At 34.1% G+C, this 20,235-nt stretch overlaps 1 protein-coding gene across 7 annotated transcripts in view; it reads left to right on the forward strand.

Moving 5' to 3' along the window:
• The window catches only part of ANO3 (anoctamin 3), a 347,116-nt gene that overhangs the window by 220,524 nt on the left and 106,357 nt on the right, over positions 1-20,235 (forward strand). For all 7 annotated transcript variants that reach the window (XM_036220667.1, XM_016147425.2, XM_016147424.2 and 4 more), the window contains one exon: positions 17,588-17,746. In XM_036220667.1, coding sequence (XP_036076560.1) covers positions 17,588-17,746 — 159 coding nt within the window. The remainder of the gene's footprint in view (positions 1-17,587; positions 17,747-20,235) is intronic.

Here is a 20,235-nt window from a genome sequence, read left to right on the forward strand (position 1 = left end):
TGTATCGAGCATCTTTTCATGTGCTTATTTGACATATGTCTGTCTTTGGGGAAGTATGTATTAAGACTTTCAGGCAAATTTTTAAACAGGTTGTTTGTTTTCTTATTGCTTAGTTTTAATAGTTTTCTATATGTGTTGGATAACAGTCCTTTCCAGATATGTATTTTGCAAATATTTCCTCCCAGTCTGTGGCCTGTCTTCAAATTCTCTTGATATTTTGTTTCATAGACTTTAATGAAGTCCAGTTTATGAATTATTATTTCTTTCATGGTATGTCTTGTGTATTGTATCATAAAAGCTATCATCCAACACAAATCATCGAGATTTTTGTCCTATGTTATCTTCTGGGAGTTGTATAGATTTGCATTTTACATTTAGGTCTATGATCGATTTTGTTTTAATTTTTGTAAAATGTAAAGTCTATGTCTAGGTTCATTTTTTACATTTAGATGTCCAGTTCTATCACCATCTGTTGGAGAGAACCTATCACTTCCGAATGAAGACTTTCTTCCTCTCTCTGGAGAATCAGTTTATCTTTGCTCTCAAAGCACTTGCACTCACCCATCCTATAGCACAAATCACACCAAATAGTAATTACTTGTCCTCCTATCTTTCTACCTGACTAAATTACCCTCTGTAAGGGATGAAGACCATGGATTATTTTTCTTTGTAATTACATTAGCACCTTGCACAGAGCCAGACTCATAATAGGAACACACAATAAACTTATAAAATGAGTAAACATGAAAGGGAATATTAGGAAAACACTACAACTTTAGATGCAATAGAGTTATTGGTATGGTCTTCAAGACTTAAGGTAAAGATTATAAAGGAGGAAGAAATTAATCTTGTGTTTAAAAAGGAATAAAATTTTTGAATAATTTTACTTCTAGGAATTTGTATTCATAAAATCATTGTAGAAGTTAACAGAGATGCATGAACAAGGGTATTTATTGGACAATTATGAATCATTACAAAGAATAATGTAGCAAAACAAGCCTAAATATCCTTCAGTAGAAGGTAAATAAATAACGATATAACCATAAAAAGAATAGCATTCAGCTATTTCAAAGTACAAGGCATACCCAATCACTAATCCTCTAGTGTGCCAATTGGCACGATGATAAATAAAACATGGGATTACAAAATTGTAGTATTCCCCACCCCTGGTTCTGGGATACCCTGACCCAGCAGATCAACTCCACACGAGTTGCTAAGACCACCAAGCCTTAGACACTCCTCCCTAAAAAGCAAGAAAAAGTTTCGGTAACCCTGGTATTGTATACCCTGGATCTCATGCATTGTTCTTGTTCTTAAACATCATTCTTACCTGCATCAGCCTTGGTTTTCTCCCTAACTCAAGAGAAATTAGATAAAACTTTATGTATTGATGCGGAGATGATTAATGGGTTTTTCCTGTTGTTTTACCCTAACATCACTTCCTTTGGAGTTCAGGTGAGACTCTCTCTCTTTCCCTACTATTAAGATAACCAGTAGAATTTTCCATCCTCTTGGCTATAACAACAGAAACAGTGAAAGACAAGGTCCTAAACTGAATTCCACTCTGGGGTGTTCTCCCAGAACTGTAAGGAAAGATGCTCCCTCCTCCAAATACAGGGAAGAGGTTATATTTAGAGAGAAATAATGAGACTAATAGAAAAACAAATGAAAAAGCAAACAAACAAAAACAATTAAAAGATGGAGAGAGAATAGAGACATACTAGCGGAGATATAGTAGTAGAGATGAGAAACTTGATAACTGCATTTGAATAATATCCAGAACCAGCTGTTCTTAAAGCTAACTAGCTCTATTCCTGGAATTTTGATAGGTAGAGAGCTGAATAATGTTTACTGTATGAATAGAAAAAGCCTTTTGGGGTTGGGGGAAGTTATGGTTGTCTGGTTTGTTTGGATTTCTTCTGTACTTTGGAACTGAAAGAGTCTTGATTAATGTAGATATCTATGGTGTACAGTTGAATAAGAACAGATTTTATAACCATATATATAACTCTTTGTGTGTTTGTATTATGTATCAAATATTACATATCATATATAGTATATATGCATACATGTATACATTTACATCTATATTTCAGGGAGAGCAAGGAGAAAACAAAACTCTGAAATTGTAATAGCAATAATCTCTGATCTTTTATCTCTAGAAATACTTTCACTTGCTCTTTATTTTGTATCGATCATGCATTATGAGGAAAAGAAAACAAAATTGGGAAAAATAAAAGGAGAGTTGAAAAATGCTATTGTTAAGAGCAGAGAAAAGGTAGGGACAATTGGAAAAGCAGCTTAAGCAAAAATACAGTCTGGAGTAGATTGTTATGTGCAGCAGCCAAGGCACTTAGGGGTAAGTTGAATACAGATATTTTATATATGTGTATCTAGGAAAACTTCCTAATGAGAAATTATCTGACTTTAGGTGTTTCATATCTATATATAATGAAAGTTTATATATGCATATGAAGTTCCATTTGTATTTATTTCATTGTATTGTCTAAAAGATCTATCTAAAGTCTTTTAAAAGACATGTATGCATCAATAAAGCAAATATTCTTTAGGAAATTTATTTTTAAAAAATCACAAAGGGGATTAAGTGGTTAGAATTGAATGTTTTTAGGATACCTAAATAGAGTCCTCTGGATTGACATTTTCTATAACTATATTTATGCTTTCCTCTTTGGTGTCTCTGCATTGGAAAGCAGTATTTTCAAACCTGTAAATGCTCACCAGAGTGTTCAAAATGTTTAGGTATTTATAGATGTAAATTTTCATCCTAGTCCTTAGGTAAGCCATTCTTCCTCTGATAACAAGAAGGTAATGCAGGACGTTTCCTTTAAGAGATTTCTCATCCTGACATGAGATCTTAGAGTTCAGCAGAGGCTACTGGCATTTTTGACACTTAAGTAAAATGTTTTTCATTAATGAATGTAAAGCAGCATGGACAAGATTAGAGAAACTACTACTCTTGATGCATTTGGACCTTGGAATCTGTCATTTTTGTTTAATAGGCTCTTAAAGTTGTACTGGGTCAAAACGAGCAGACAGGAGGGAAGGCTTTTAGTGGAAAAAAAATAGCATTATCTGAATATATGTTGAATACTGTTATTAAGAGTCATTTCTAATGTTATGTGCTTTTAGTTCACTGTTAGCACAGTTGCCACAGCCCTGCATACTCCAACCTGATTTGTAAGGACTCTTGTGACTTACAATTGTTTGGCTTCCAAAGTCTCCAAAAAGTCAGTCAGAACAATCTCTTAGGCCATTCTTTTACTATTGCATTTTTATTTCCTTTATTTCTATACCGTGGTGGTTTTAATAGCAGGATGTTGAAAAGCAACTTTGAAACTCTGCATAGATTTGAAAAATCCAGGTCCATGTACCTAGTTAAGAAGCAGATTCAGAATTCAAATCCAGATCTGTTTACCTCAAAAGATAAACATTTAATTCTAGGCTGCACAGGCTCCCATATGATGGAAAGAAAGAACTAAGGTAAAGAAAGACACAATTTTTAGCATACAGTAGATGCTTAATAAACTTATTTTGTTCAAACTAGAGCATACAGAACTTCATTTTAGTACTCATTTTATTTTCCTAATTGCTGTTCTACTCTCTATGCCAAGTCATTTGAACAAGTCTCTGAGGCAAAGTAGGCATAAAAAAAGAGGTCTGTTGAATGATAGATGCCTCTTTGTTTCTCCAACATGTAGCTTAAAGTAGTACATTAAAGGTGCGTGTGTATGTGTGTGTGTGTGTGTGTACATTTTAAGTTAATGAAAGTCACACCACTGAGTTTTAGTTATCTGGTTTTCACGAAATGTGATTTGTTTCCATCCTTGATTATTGAAATATATATATGTATTTTTTTTTACTTTCTATACCAAAGCATACTGGATAAGTACTGCTCTGGGCAGCTCTAGGGTCAATACTGGCTAATAGATAAGCAGTGTTTTAATGGTCTTCCAAATCCTTTATGGAATTACAACCTTGTGCTTAGCTTTTAAACAGAGGTACATTATAAAAGATTTGCATCATTAAATCATCATCAAAGACCCAGTTTTTCTGCTTTTCAAGCTTTTATCCTCACCAAGCCAGCATCGTTTTTGTTTCTACTGTAAGTGATGAATTATCTGTTACTTCTTGCCAGCTTTAAAATAGTTCAGCCATTAAATAAAGATGCAGCTTTTACAAGCTAGTCCACCTCTGGACCTGAGATCATTTAAATACAAGCATCTTCTGTCCTGGCCTCCTCCTCTTGTTCTTCCTTGCTCACAGCCTTCAGGGTCTATAACTCACTGACTGAACATCAGATGCCTAAGGTATTGCTACCTGGCCTCCTTAGGGCATTTCCTTCTTCCCTTTCCAACTTCAAAACTCCAACCACCTTGTCTAAAGTCTTGCTCTTGACCAGGGAAAATAATAAATCTAGATTAGGTGTAATTTAAGCTAAGGTTTAGTGGCTTCTTATAGCTATATGTTTGCCAGAGCATAGTTTTCAAAATAATTTTCAGCTTCACAGTAACAATTTAAACATTTTATTAAATATGACTTTATTTTAATGTGTGTTAGGAAAACAACAAGCATGCTAAACTTGTTATTTTTTGGTTAACATATTTTTGCAAAGGCTATATTTTTTTAAGAAAGTGAAATCTAAAGAAAAAAATTAAATGGGTGATCTGTGGCTATGGCAAAATAAACATATATTTTAAAGTTTGAGAAATAGTGCCATATTGTACCTTGTCTAAATACTTTCCAGGTGACAGTTGTCATTTACCTAGCACCTAAGAAGTCTGGCAGTCTTGCTAGTTATTTTACACACATCAGACACCATCTGCACAGTTTTTCAGGGAAATAAATAGGCCCTATTATTACCATTTTATAAATAAAGATGTTGAAATATTAATTAAATATTTGTGCATAGTAACACAAGATAAGAAGTAGAAGCAGATCTTCATCTGTGATACCTCAATATCATAATGTCTTCACAAAATTAAAGAAATATGAATACCTACACTTACCTAGGTTTCAAACACAATATGTGATATTGGTTGATTAGTAAATGAAAAGGAACTGTCCGATCTCAAATGCCCCTTTTTCTTATAAATTCAAACAGCTGCATTGTTAGTTTAGCTGTGGGTCTTCCTAAGTATTTTGAGGATTTGCCCCATAAGAGATTCTAGTCCTTTATGCCAAGGCTCACTGAGGAGGGCTTGGTTTACAGAGGCAACTGTTCGTAGAGCATTTTGAGACTGCCTGACCTAGAAGCTCATTCATTCTTTTTCTTTTTTTCCTTCCTCCCTCCCTCCCTCCCTCCCTCCCTCCCTCCCTCCGTCCCTTCTTTCCTTCCTTCCTTCTTTCCTTCCTTCCTTCCTTCCTTCCTTCCTTCCTTCCTTCCTTCCTTCCTTCCTTCCTTCCTTCCTTCTTTTTCTTCTTTTTCTTCTTTTTCTTCTTTTTCGTCTTCCTCTTCCTTCTTTTTCATTTTTCCTTTTTTCTTACTTTTACTTTTATTAACATTTATTTGATGCTGAATTTACTCCTGGGCCATAAGTTTTTGTTTCTTCAGATTCTTCTGGGATGAATACCTTTTCCATCCGTGCAGCCTCCTCTCCTGATTCAGGAACAATCTGCTCTTGTTCAGTGAGGATCATCTCTGTGTGTCAAGAAAAGCTTGCAACGGGATTCAACTGCCCACGAGCTCTGTCAGTTCTGTGCTGCATGTTTGGGGCTTTGTTCACCTGGATGTGCTCAGTGACTAAAATGTCTACATCTAAACCCTTAAGTCCAGCACTTCTCTCTGCATTTTTAAGCATGTGCAGCATAGATTCAGCACTCTTTTTGGGCCCTGTGTCTACCCAGCTGTTTGCTCTGGGCACACCTACCAACTCCACCATTGTAATGAGGGAATGGCACACATTTTCTGTAAAGATACTTGGCGGCTTTTCAGATATGCCTACCCTTGATGGCCTGGGCAGTTTCACGAGTGTTCTTAAAGTGAACACGAAAATTTGAAGATTCGATTTGCATGATTTTGTGGGGTTTTCTGGGTCAAGTGAATAGGGAACCATCTTCAGAGGTCACCTCAGGCTGCTTATAGGAACAGCCAGAAGTTCTTAGCCTGGTGTCCAGGGAGCTCTGTGGGGCTCCCACGTGAGCTCCAGGGAATCCGTGAACTCTCTGAAATTACATGCATGCATAATTATATAAATATGTAAGAATATATATATTTTTTCCTTGGGATGTTGACTATTACCAAAGAAGGATTAAATGCTAGTTTTGTCTTGACCTGTTCTTCTACAGTTTAGGAAACTAAACTACCAACACTGAGAAGCCTATACAAGTACAGACAGCCAGGGTCACAGTCGTAATTAACATCCATGGGGAACTCATAGAGTTCATCTTTCTATATCTTTAAAATATCTCACTTTTAACAGCATGAGTAATTCTCGTACTGGAAAGAACTAAGTCTGTGGTAAAATAGCCGTTCATACTGCATTGTATATTTTCAATGCCAGCTTTCCAAAGTTTCCATCATAACTTGATATATTTTTACTATGAGGAGATTACTTGTAGCTGACATGATAAGGTCATCTGTCTTATGATTTTAGCAAACATAGTTGTTTGATAAACCTTCTCTTGCTGGGTCTCAAGAGGTTCTTGTCTTATTAATAGAGCTTTTAAGGAGAAAGAAAGAGGGACATAAGACTGCTGGGTCATGAAAAGAAATTTTCTGCAAACGTAAAGAACATAGCCTAGGTCTCATCTTTTCTATAGGAGCCGATACATTTCCGATCAGATCAAATCCATCTCAGTCTGAAAGTTATGGAAGACTTTCTTCTCTGCTTTCTTGGAGTATCCGATTAATGATAAACACCTAAGAGTTTAGAATAGTTTGCCTTGAAGTATATGTGAAGTACCCTAATTTCACGTATGGTCAAGGACACAGACGACAATACTAAACAGTTGTTCAGTGCCAGGAACTTTGATACCCTGAACCGAAGGTTAGCCATTTCAAGTTAGATATTCAAGTGAAACAGTAGCCTTTGGCCGGGGTAATGTACCCCGTGTTTCAGGGATGTTTTTCCTCATTCTGTATTTTGACTTGACATTTTTATTTTGCAGAAGAAATGTAGATGAATTCAACCTGCCCTTGTAGATTTTGACCTTTCTGTGTTGAGCTTACCCATTTTTTTTTTTTTTAGGCGTCTGCCTGTGTTACGAAATCTAGAGCCAAAACAAGGGAGTATCTTAATATTTCAAGTACACTCACTACTGAGGTGTCCTAAAAATATCTTGGGCAGACTGGGCTGTCTCGCTTAGTCACCATTGTATTCTTGGCACCCAGCACACAGAAAAGTGCTAATACAATAGCCTGCATTTGCAGGATCTGTGAATATCCTTGGTAAAAGCAACCTAGATGTACAGGTATGCTGTTTAGCTCTCCATTTCTGATTCCCACTGTGTCCTGGGCTTGATCTAGCAATTCCTTACTACCTTGTGAATTCTTTAATGCTTTTTAAGATTTTGCTTTGCATAATTTTTACTTGTTTTCATGAGATAGATTGATCTGAATAACTGGAAATAGTGCAGCATTCTTTTAGGAATATATTCATTGGACTTGTAAGATTATCAGTCTTTTAAATTAGTTTTCTAAACACATGTTGGAAATCATCAGAGTACCCTTTTTATGAACACTCTTGTTTTGTTCTGTTTTGAGAGTTCTATATAAGCATATGGCATTCATACATTCATGCTACAAGTAATTACACTGATATTACAAGTAATCAATGTGGCATTCGAGCAGTGTTACTGATTTTTTTCAAATTCCCTACAATGTTCATTTTCTCAAACATTATTATAATAAAAATGACATTTGATTTTGTTTGGCATTTAAAATTTGATCTTTTAGTCTAAAAATCTTTATTTTCAAACATTCAGTAAGTTCTTAAGAATATTTTCTTTGTATTTCCAATTGAACACCGACAAGTGCAGAATAACTTCTGGGTTTTAGAGTAATGTGGAGAGTTGTCTCAGGTGGCTGACATGGAAGCTAACAGGGTTCACATCTCTTCGACATGTAAGTTCTGAGGTGATCGTTTCTTCCCATTGATGCCCCTTAGACCTTATGGAATCCCTTCTGAATCGCCAATGATCTAATATGTCCAGTTTACTATCTCTAATAAGCTTATTTTACTGTATTTTATTTTTTTAAATGATGATTTGGGTTGAAGTATAGTGGACTGAGGGAAATATACTGTTTAGTGACCATGATTAAAATATGAGTTCTATTGTTTAAAGGTCTTTGACTATAGTGTGTATACAATTTTATGTTTCACTGTTCAACTCATTTAATTCTTAAAATAGTCATGCAAGTTGTTATTGCCCCCATTATGCAGGTGAGGAGACTGATGCTTAAGTCATAAGTAAGATTTTAACAGCGAAACAAATATACAATCCACGATTGTCGATTTCAAAGGTCAACAGCAATGCTGACCTTTCAAATTACTCTCATTATGAATACTTAGGACATATTAAAATCTGTATTATTAGACCACATTTAGTTGTAACCACCTGTGTCCCACACTGAGCTTAACTGGTTCTGAATTGCTTGCCACATTCGTTTAAGAATAAAGTAACAGAAACAAAATCGAAGACTCCTTTGTAACACTCCCTGATCCTTCTATCAGTTTGTCTCAGCAGAATTAACCACTATTCTGATTTTGGTGATTAGTTTTCTTATGACTGTTTTTATACTTTTACTGCATATGACATATGCTTAAACAATATGAAACATTGATTTGCAGGTTTTTAAACTATGAAGAATATTTCATGTATTTTATGTCGCTTCTTAAAAAGTTGAACAACTCTTTAAGGGCTACTTCATACATAGTAGTCCCTTGTATGACTATAAAACAAGTGGCATTATTTGTATTTACTTAGACTATTTATTTACTTTCTGATTAATGGGAAGTTTTATTTGTTTCTAATCCGTTTCTGTTCCAGATAATGCAACTTCTTTTCCCCTATGGTAAATATCTATTAATATCATCACATTTTTATTTCTATTGGATTATTTGCTTTATTGATTAAGAGGAGTTACTTATATATTCTGGAGACTAATCCTTTATTTGTGTTTTATGGAAATATCATTACAGCTTACATTTCACATTCTTTATAACTTTTAATGTACAGAAGTTTTATTCGAATATAGTTGTATTTATCACAGTTCTACCTTTATTACAGGTGCTGGTGCTTTTTTTTTTTCATGTTAAAAACAAACACATAGACAAAACTACTTTTCTACCAAAACCATAAAAACAGCCTTCTACATTTTATTCTAAAACTTAAAAAAAATTTCTTTTCATCTTTGTCTTTAATTCTTTTTTCTTTTTTTTTTCCTTTTTGAATATTGTATCTACTTTTTTTCCATGAAAATAACATTTTCTTAGCGCCACTAATTAAAATGTTCACCCTATCCATAATGAGTACACTGATTTGTAATTCCATCTCGGTCACATATGTGTAGGTCTTTTTCTGGGATCTCTATTGTGTATCTAATATTGTCTACTCCTGCATAAATACCATGCTGCCTTAATTCCTATAGAATTGTAATAAATGTTGATATTTTAAAGGATAAGCTCACTTACCTAGTTCTTTTTCAAAAATTTCCTATCAATAATACTTTGGTCTTTCATATAAATACTAGAATTATCTTGTTAAGTTGCATACATACACATAAAATTCTGTTGAGATCTTCAGTTAAATTATATCAGATTTATAGATGAATGCGAGATTTATAATAACGAGTCTTCCTGTAATGAACAGAAACTTTGCTTTTACATGTACTGTAGGCAAATTTATCCATCTTTTTCTTTTCGTGTTCTGTTTAAGAACTATTCACTACTCTGATCTGCTGTTAGCTTCCAGAACCATTATTTTGTGCATTTCACAATCAATACTTCATCTTTTATTGATTTTTAGAGATTTATTGAGGTAAAAGTCACATACCATACAATTTATCACTCATTTAAAAAGTACAATTCTATATGTTTTTATTATAAGATTGTACAATCATCACCATAATATCATTTTAAAACATTTTATCTCCTCTAAAAGAAACCTGTACCCATTATTGGTTAATTTCTACTCTACCCATTCCTCCTCCAGCCCTGAGATATAATTAATCTATATTCTTTCTCTTTATATTTTCCTACTATTGAATTTCATATCAATTAAATCATATAAGGTCTTCTGTGACTAGCTTCTTACACAGTGTAAAATTTCAAAGTTCATCATATTGTAGTACGTGTTAATATTTAATTCTTTTTTAATGCCTGATAATATTATAACATATGAATATACCACATTTTATTCATGTATTCATGAGGCAGACATTGCATTTTTCTTTTTTTTTTTTTTACTATTATGAATAATGCTATTATGAATGTTCATGTATAAGTTTTATATGGATGTGTATTTTCTTTTCTCATGGATATATACCTAAGAGTTAAATTGGTGCTGTGGGAAGTCTATGTTTAATGTTATGAGTAATCTCCAAACTTTTTTCCAAAGCTTCTGCACATCCCCACCAGCAATGTCTGAGGATTCTAATTTATCCACATTCTTGCCAATGCTGGCTTAATTTTTGTCTTTTTGATTCTAGCCATCATTATAGGTAAAAAGTGGTATCTCACTGAGGTTTTGACTTGCATTTTCCTAACAATTTTAATTATTTTGAGAAAATTTGTGCTCTTTCTCCAGTTGTATATATTTTTGGAGAAATCTCTATTTAAATCTTTCACCTTTTTTACTCATCCTGTAGTTTGCCTTTTCACTTTATTGATAGTATTTTTTTGCAGCATGAATATGTTTAATTTTTATATAGACCTAATTATCTATTTTTCTATTTGTTGATTGTGCTGTTGGTGTTGTATCTGAAATTATTAAATAACCCTGAGTCTCAAATACTTACCATATGTTTTAATGTAATAATTTGATAGTTTTCTTCTAATACATTTATGTCTATGATTCATCTTGAGTAAATTTTTGTGTATCATTTAAGTAGCGATCCAACTCATTTGCATGTAGATTGATACACAGTTCTGCACCATTTGTTGAAAAGACCATTTTTCCCTATTGAATTTCTTTAGTGCTCTTGTTGACAAGTCAATTGGTCATAAAAATATGGATTTATTTCTGGAGTAGAAATGATGTTTGAATAAAAAAGTCAAACTTTTTTTTTCATATGTATATTTAGTTCATCTGAATCAGCATAATTGTGTAGAGACCATATTTTTACTTTAATAATTTTTAGTTTTCATTGCACTTTACTTCTTTAGCTTATTAGTTATTCAGAAGTTTTATTTTTAAATTTATGTTAATTTTCACTGTTGTTACTTATTTTTAGATCCTACCTAGCAGCCACATTATCAACTTGCCTGCATGTTTCATGATTTTCTACTTCTTTTTTTTACCTGGAAGCTAGAGTTTTACATACTTTCCTGCTACTTCCTCTATGTATTTCAAAATATGTATGTTTTATTTTATCAGTTATTTCTAGGTGTTCTATTCCATGAGGGTTTTGAAATTATGTTGTTTGCTCTATTGCCGGAATCACAACCTTGCTTTTGTTTTTATGCCCTGCTTCCAAAACTTGATGCTAAATTTCACTTAAAGGATTTTGCATCTCTTCATTTTCTTCTTCAAACTTTATTTCAATGGTCAAAAAAGAGTGCCACATTTCAAACTATGTGCTTTGTATTCTAATTGATTTGTGAAATTTGATAACATTGAATTAGATCAGAGACTTGCTTTTCATTTTGGAATAAGAGAAGCCCTTGTCTTCTAATTTTTCCCTCATGATGTTAATGGTGCTTACTCAGGTAGAGGTAAAACAGATCTCAATTGTCACTTGCAGTTTTCCCTGAAAAAGACCTTTAGAGCACTTTATAGAGTGAATTCAGCTGCCAGATATTTATGTGAACATCATTCTTTACAGAAATAAAAACTCTAGCCAGAGTTAGTTTGAAAGATTTGAGAGATATTAGGAAACAGCCTCTTGGAAAACATTTGCGGAGAAGAAGAACATTGTGGGATGTCAGAGTTACAAGAATCCTTACTTGTAATAGCACCAACACTTTGATTCACAGTAGGAGAACTGAGTGACAGGGAGGAGAAGCCAGTTGTCTAAAGACATGTCAGTGGGGATAGAACCATGAGAAAAATCCAGATCCCTTCATTTCCATCTTTTTCCCTCTGTTTTTATTTCTTCTGTCATGGTATTTTTCTTTTTTTAAAATTCTTTTGTCGTGACATTTTCCAAACGGATAAGTTATCCCCCAGTTGTTCCATGAAGAGTTTGGTGAACAAGACTATAAGCCTTGCTTCTCTCATACTGGATTTCATAAAACATTTTTAAAATCAACCTTTAAATCTTTTAAACCAATGATTTAACTGTTATCTAATCCATAAACCTTACTGCAACAAACTCAAGGATGGCCTAAATGATCCCTGCCTCCTGGTGTTCAGACTGGCTCTGTTCACTTAGCAACTCGGTCATTTTTAAAGCGCTTAAAATTTTAATATGATTTAAAAATAAACATTGAAACTGAACTCTGTGAAGTTACCAAGCAATAGGGAAAACAGGCATGTTAAGTCCTACCCATTTGCGAGTGCCTTTCTTCCTTTAAAAGTTCTTTCTGGGAGAGTGAAACTCAAGAATTAGATTGGGTCAAGGTTGGCATAAGGCCTGGACTGTCTATGGTGCTTTGTTATTCTTTTGTTTTTGTTGTTCATATGAATGCTATTTTGAAGCTACCATTTGGAGCAAATAGCTTTGTCTCATCAGATACTTATCCTGTGGATGGGCGAGGCTGTAGAATCCATCTGCACCTGCCTCTAGGTCAGGATAGCGGGCAGTGGTTTGCCTCTTTTCCTATATTTCCAAAAAAAGCAAAACCAATGAGTGAGACAGAAAAGGTCCTGTCCTGCTTCTTCAAAACCTCATCCCTTAATCTAGGGGTTACACAGAGCTGCACAGCTTGCACAGCCACTAAGTGTCAAGTAAAAGGGAGATGAAGTGAATCCTTGTGCAAATCCCAGATGGGACAAGTTGCCCTTGGACCACTACAAGAGAATAAGCTTTATGTCTGAATTTGGAATTCTGCTTTCAGCCCACCTTTTTTCCGTAGCTGTGCCTTTGAAAAAGCAATCAGCAACTTCTCTCTCTTCTATGTGCTAAGCTCCATGTATACCATTATCCCGCCAGGCCTCAGAAGGAGCTTTCTGTGGTTTTATGACAAGGTGTGGTTTATGGGTTCCTTCAGTGATGTACTATTTTGTGAATCTTAAAACATTTTTTTTCAAAATCTGTGGCATTGCCTGCTAAATAGTAAGAAGATCACATTGTAGAGGACTTGTCACCAAGATATCACTGCCTCTGAGGGAAAATTTAATCAATACCTTTGTTTTTGTTAATTGTCACTTGATTATTGTCTATTGACTGAACTCTATGGTCAATAATGATTTTTAATTAGTAACATGCCACACTTATGAAACATATACACTTAAAATAGAGTCAGGGGTACAGATAGTAAAATGAAAATCAGAAGAGCCTCTCATTGAACACAGAGAGATTGTAAAATACAATGTTTAGGAGCTGATGCTTCAAGTCAGACTACCTGGATTCTAATCCATGCTCTGCATCTGACTGGCTCACTGACCTTGGGCACTGTTGCTTTATATAAGTAACTGGGCTAATAAGAACTGACATATCAGGTTCTTATAAACATTGACTTAGTTGACATATAATTGCTTAGCTAAGTGCTTAACATATAGAAAGCCTTTAATAAATGTTAGCTATAGATATGACATGAATCAATTATATATATAATGTTTTAATAATTTTATTAAAAATTCTGCATTTCCACAGGCAGCAACTTCAGTGACAATCATAACAGCAATATAAACTGTATTATGCTTTGCAGTGTACTTTAATATTATATCTCAGCAGTGAGAATGTATGTATTTTAAAGTCTGTCTCAATTTTAGCATGTATTTTAAAGTCTGTCTCAATTTTAGCATCTGTGAAAATGAAAAAAATATCTCTCAGTTTATGTGAGCATGATATGTGTCAATATATGCAGTGTGTCAAAGAGTACTTGGTTTCTGCTTAGCTGATCTTAGTATTATTACTTTTTAAAATGTTACTTTATTAATTACTTTCTCAAATAGCAGTTTTCTTCAGCAGATTGGAATTGGAACTGAAATATAATCACTTAGAGATTCTGCCAGCCAATAAGAGAACTCCATAGTTAGTGATTTAGAGGATTTGTGTTTCTGAAGACCATGTGCTCTAGAGGTAGGGTAGATGTTCTGTTAAGGAGACAATAAACCTTGCCAGATTTTCATCAGCAGTGAAGTCCACACCTGTATAGTACCGAGGTCAGATTTTTTTAGATCCCTAAGATTCCTAATAAAGGATGATTTGCATAAGAAAATTTGTATAGTAATTACATTTCTAGCATATTTTAAGCTTGAAATAAGCTTGAAATAAGGTGCATTAAAATATATATGCATTAATATACTTTTTTAAATCTACCAGGATACTTAGAAAATGAAAACATTATTTTTCTTTAAGTATTATTTTAAAATGAAGTTTCTCTCAAAAGAAAAAAAAAACAGAATTTTTATTAATTCAGTAGCACTTACTAAATTTCCACCCATGTCTAGAATTTCTTTTGAACCACAGTGTGATGTTTTCTGTTTGATTTTAATAGGTATTGTTTTCATTGTTGTAAATATGTGATTTTGTTGACAAAAAATGTTTCTCATTTGTCAAATAGAAAAAATTAAATAGCTTTTTTTTTTGTTAATAACAAGAGCTATATTATGGAATGACATTAACTCTGAAATAAAGTCACATAGCAAAGCTGTTCGTACATTTCTCCAATTAAAAAGTGTAAAATTAGAACTTCTGGGAAAACATGGCCTCAGACTAACAGCATCTAGACTGCTATCTTTTCCCTTAAAGATTGCCAAAAGAAGATACAGAAACACACACATGCACATGCACACACACACAAACACCACCACTGGGATCCAATGAAAATGATTTTCATTATTTGAAGATTTGGTAAAATGAGATTGAAAAACACAAGCCTGGTACACAGACACTTGACCTAATTAACTGAAATCAATGTGGTGTCCACCAAATTACAGAGGAAAGTTGGACTAATCTGGCCCATTGTTTGTCCTTATCTTTGGGCTTCAAGGCCACATGGTCAAGGAAACAAGGCATCCATTGCCCCTCTCGACAGGAGCAGTCTTCTGAGCAGGCCAGAGTCATACCCTGCTCCCTCTGCCATGCCTCTCTAAACTTGAACAGAAATAGAAATACACAGTAAATGGGTGTGGCAATAATTGGTTGCATTCTGAATACCAAAATTTGGGTAAAAGGAGTATTGTGTGTAGGAGCAGATAATGGCAGCACCTGAGTCCTATGAATACTGGGATGCTATATACTATGACAAAATAGGTCATTTTTTTAAACACAAGGCAGTAATTGGTAACCAAGAAGATTCCATCTGTAAATAACCATGTTCCATGAAATTTTAATAAGACACCAGAAATTGCATCAGGGCCTGTACACAGTAGTCTCTATTCTTATGTCAAGATCAACATACTTCTAAAGTTGAAAGTAAGCATCTCCTATGAAGCAGCAATTTTTCTCCTAGGTACGTACCTAGAAATGCATGAAATGATAGAAATGCATGAACTTGTTTGTATACTGCAACATATTCGGATGAATGTTTATTATAGCTTTATTTGTACAATAGACTCTCAACAATCAAAGAGTTGGTGAATGAACTGTGAGAATTCCACAAATATATTTTTTAATGGGAAACATCCTTATAATATTCAGTATTCCCATTTAGGACAAAAGCAGGACTGCAATAATGGGGAAACATCTTTTGCTGCAGGGTGCTGAAACAATGGGATAAGCACAGAGAAATAATTATAAAATGTCCCACCTGCCACACATCTTATACAACAAGATCAGTTCTAGCAGACTTTGAATCTAAATGTTAAAAGACAAACAATAAATCTTCTAGAAAATAATGGAAGAGATTATTTTCATGACCTTAAAATACGTAAAAATTTCTTAAACAGGAAGAAAACCATGAACTATAAAAACTCAAAAATAATAAATCTGACAATTACAATTAAGAATTTCTGTATATTTCAAGACATTATAAAATAGTCAAGCCACAGACAGACATTTGAAATGTGAATACATATGCATGTCAAAGGGCTTGTTATTCGGAATGCCTATGGACAAAAAAAATCATTAGAAATAGGCATCAGTAATCATGGAAATGCAAATGAAATCTCAATAAATTATTACTAAGCACTCCTCCAATCAAATGTCTAAATAATAACCATTTTAAAGACTAAAAGTTATGGAAAAGGAGGAACTTAGGTGTTATCAGTACAGTTGATAGAAATGCATGCACATGTGTATTGTAGTATATATACCATCAAGAAAACCTGTTGAGGAGGTGACTCCATAGTGTAGTGGTTAGCATGTCCGCTTTACACGCAGAAGGTCCTGGGTTCACACCCCAGGTGGAGCCACAGGCCATACCCCAGGTGCACCAGGCCCCCTAACTGCGCTGGGGGTACAGGTTTCAGGGGTGCCAGGCCCCAGGGGCACATGCATGGGAGGAGACACCCTGCCTTCAGAGATCTAGTCCTTAAAGGGAAAAGGCAACATTCATAGGTCAGGGGTGGAAGTATTTGGGGGGGAATTAAACAGAAAGGGGAGAAAAAAGTGCTTTTATTAAAGTTACAGCAAATAAGGATATCACCTGTGTGGTGTTAGTAGTATTTCAAAAATGTGATATTTTTCAAAGAGTTCTAGGATCTGGGCTCGGAGATTTTACAGTAAGTCTTGCAAGGCAGGAATTTGGTTGAAAATTGGGCAAAGTCTGAAAAATAGCTGTGGGCACAGTAGTGTGAGGACCTTAAAGCAGTCTTGATAAGCAAGGGAGCTGTTTTTGTTGGATTATAGTCTTATATTTTGAGAGCAAATATTTCTTAGAGCAAACAGCTCAGGAATTGTTCTCTGGTTTATTGTCACTGAACGTAGGTCTAAGGAAGCAATGTTTTGTCTGAATGTTATTTAATATAGGAAATTATGTTGTTTTTTGTTGTTGTTGTTGTTCTCTCCATATTTATGTTGTTTAAACCTTAGTGTCTTTATATTTAAAATGCAAGTTGTGAATATAAAATCCAATAAAGTAAAGCACTTTGTCTGGTCCCGATGTTAAGTAAATACTCAACAAATGTTAGCCTATAGTATTTTTTTACAGGGCCTTATTGAATAAAACCTGTGCATTTGATGCCTAGCTTATCTCCTACAGTAAACTGCAGATTTTTAAAATCATCTTTCCCCATGTCATAACTGGAATGTAAAAAACACATTTTTTGATATTGGATTGCCAGTATTTAAACAGAAGTACTGAAACCGAATGTATGTACTTGTCTAACTCACTATTAACCATCATTGTTTTATTTTCAGAATGACATGAATTACATAGCATCCAGTGGACTTCTATTCAAAGATGGCAAAAAACGGATTGATTACATCTTGGTTTATAGAAAGTCAAATATACAATATGATAAAAGAAACACATTTGAAAAGAACCTCAGAGCAGAAGGCTTGATGTTGGAAAAGGAGGTAGGTACTTTAATAATATTAGTTACTTAATATAACATGCTGCAAGAGATGCTATCTCTATGTTTTTGTATAGGAAGTGTGTAACACATGGTTTTATAAAATGTACAGTTATTTTCTACTAAACGGAAAAGAAATACATATGTATAGTCCCATTTAAATATGCATTCTATTTTTACTCTATACATTTCTGTAAATTTAAATATTTTTCAAAGGGCATAACTATTTTTACAATTTTAAAAATTGAAGAAGGAATAATTATACCTATGTGATGTATAAAACTGAATGTTGAAAGAAGAGAGTTTGCCAAACTGTTAATTTCTAGATTTTAATATTGCAACTATGGGTGATTTTCTTCCCAATCTTTTTTCTTTTATGCTTTTTTTTTTTTAAAGACTCTTTTTCTAGAGCAGTTTTAGGGGTTCAGCCAAATCGAGACGAAGATACAGAGAGTTCGCATATACCCCAAACCCTCACACTTGCATAGCCTCCCCATTATCGACATCACCTCCCAGAGTAACACATTTGTTACCACTGGTTGACATAAATTGACACCTTATTATCACTGAGTCTATAGTTTATGTTAATGATCTCTGAATTTGAACAAGTATACAATAACATGTATCCACATTATAGTATTATACAAAGTATCTTACTGCTGTAAAAAGTCTAAGTTCTCCGCCTATGTGTCACTTCACCACCCCAACCTTTGATCTTTTTACTGTCTCCATAGTTTTGTCTTTTCCAGAATGTCACCGAGTACATGCCATACGTATGTAGCCTTTTCAGATTGGCATCTTTCACTGAGTAGTGTGCATTTAAGGTTCCTCCATGTCTTTTCATGGCTTTATAACGCATTTCTTTTTACTGCACAGTACTGCGCCACTGTCCATTCCCCTACCGAAGGACACCTTGGTCGCTTACAAGTTTGGGCCATTATAAATAAAGTGTCTATAAACATTCTAATGCAGGTTTTTGTATAGGCATAGATTTCAATGTCTTTGGGTAAATACCAAAGATTGGATTGAATGATAAGAGTATGATTCAGGTTTGTAAGAAACCTCCAAACTGTCTACCAAAATGGCTGTACCATCTTGCATTTCCACCAGCAATGAATAAGAGTTCCTGTTGCTTCACATCTTTGCAACTGACTGTTGTCGGCGTTCTGAATATTGGTCATTCTGATAGGTGTATAGTGGTATTTCATTTTTAAAATTTTCATTTTCCTAAAGACAAGCGATGTGGAGCAAATTTTCACATGTTTATCTGCCATCCATATATCTTTTTTGATGAGGTGTCTGTTAAGATCTTTGACTCATTTTTTATTTATTATACAACTTTAAGAAATCTTTGTATATTTTGGATGACAGTCCTTTATCAGATATGTCTTTTGTAAATATTTTCTCCCAGTCTATGGCTTGCCTTCTCATTCTCTTTTCTTTGTCTTTTGTAGAACATTTTTTTTTTTTTAACTTTAGTCAAGTCCCGCATAACAATTATTTTTTTCATGGACTGTATCTTTGGCATTATCTTAAAAGACATTGTCATACCGAAGGTCATATCAATTTTCTCCTATTTTTCTAGGAGTTTTATAATTTTATATTTTACATTAAGGTCTGTGATCAATTTTTACTTAATTTTTTAAAAGTGTGTAAAGTTTGTGTCTAGAGTCGTTTATTTTTTTCATGTAGATGTTCAGTTATTCCAGAGCAAAAATCGGTTAATTGTATAAGAGGTATGATTTGGCTTACAGTCTCCACCTAGTTTTCTTGCCAGGGCATCCAGATTCTCTTTTAAGTCTTCCTCTCCCTTTTTCCCCCAAATTTTTCCTAAGGATAATACCGGATGTCATTTACCCAAAAGAGGTCTTATTATGCTTTTAAAAAGAAGTCCATTTATTCTTGAGCTCTCACTCTTTAGTCTCTGCTGAAAGATGTATGTTTATATTGTGTTTTTTGTTTTGTTTTGTTTCGTTTTTATTTTTATCTATATTGGTTCTCGGCAAGAATGTGTCCATATGTGTACTGCTATTCTCGGATAGACAGGATTTTCATTCTGAGTTTGACACTTCCAACCCTATTAATTCACATTCATATGATTAGGATGTGGTCCTCCCATTCAGCACATCAAGACAGGAGGTGTACTTAACCTTAGCTGCGCATTTCATCAGCACCTAGGATCCCCACAAACTGTAGCCATTGTATTGAGCCCAAGTTACCAGTCTCTGCTCCGTTTTTCCTCCCACTTACCTCCGCATTTGATAAGTGGCTTCATTTCCTGACAATGGAAAGGGTTGAAGCTACTACCTCAGTTCTCTAGCACAGTTGTTATTAGTTTTCAAGCAGAGTGGAGGGATTGGTATGTCTTCCCTTTAAAAAAAAAAAAAAAAAAAAACACAATAAACCTTATGAAGTTTGATCCAAAATACTCTAGGGAACTCTATCTACCTAAGCAAGAGAAAGTCCTAAAAATTAAAAAAAAAAAAAAAGAGA

This window comes from Rousettus aegyptiacus, unplaced genomic scaffold (genome assembly GCF_014176215.1).
Source record: "Rousettus aegyptiacus isolate mRouAeg1 unplaced genomic scaffold, mRouAeg1.p scaffold_m13_p_5, whole genome shotgun sequence".
Lineage (NCBI taxonomy): Eukaryota > Metazoa > Chordata > Mammalia > Chiroptera > Pteropodidae > Rousettus > Rousettus aegyptiacus.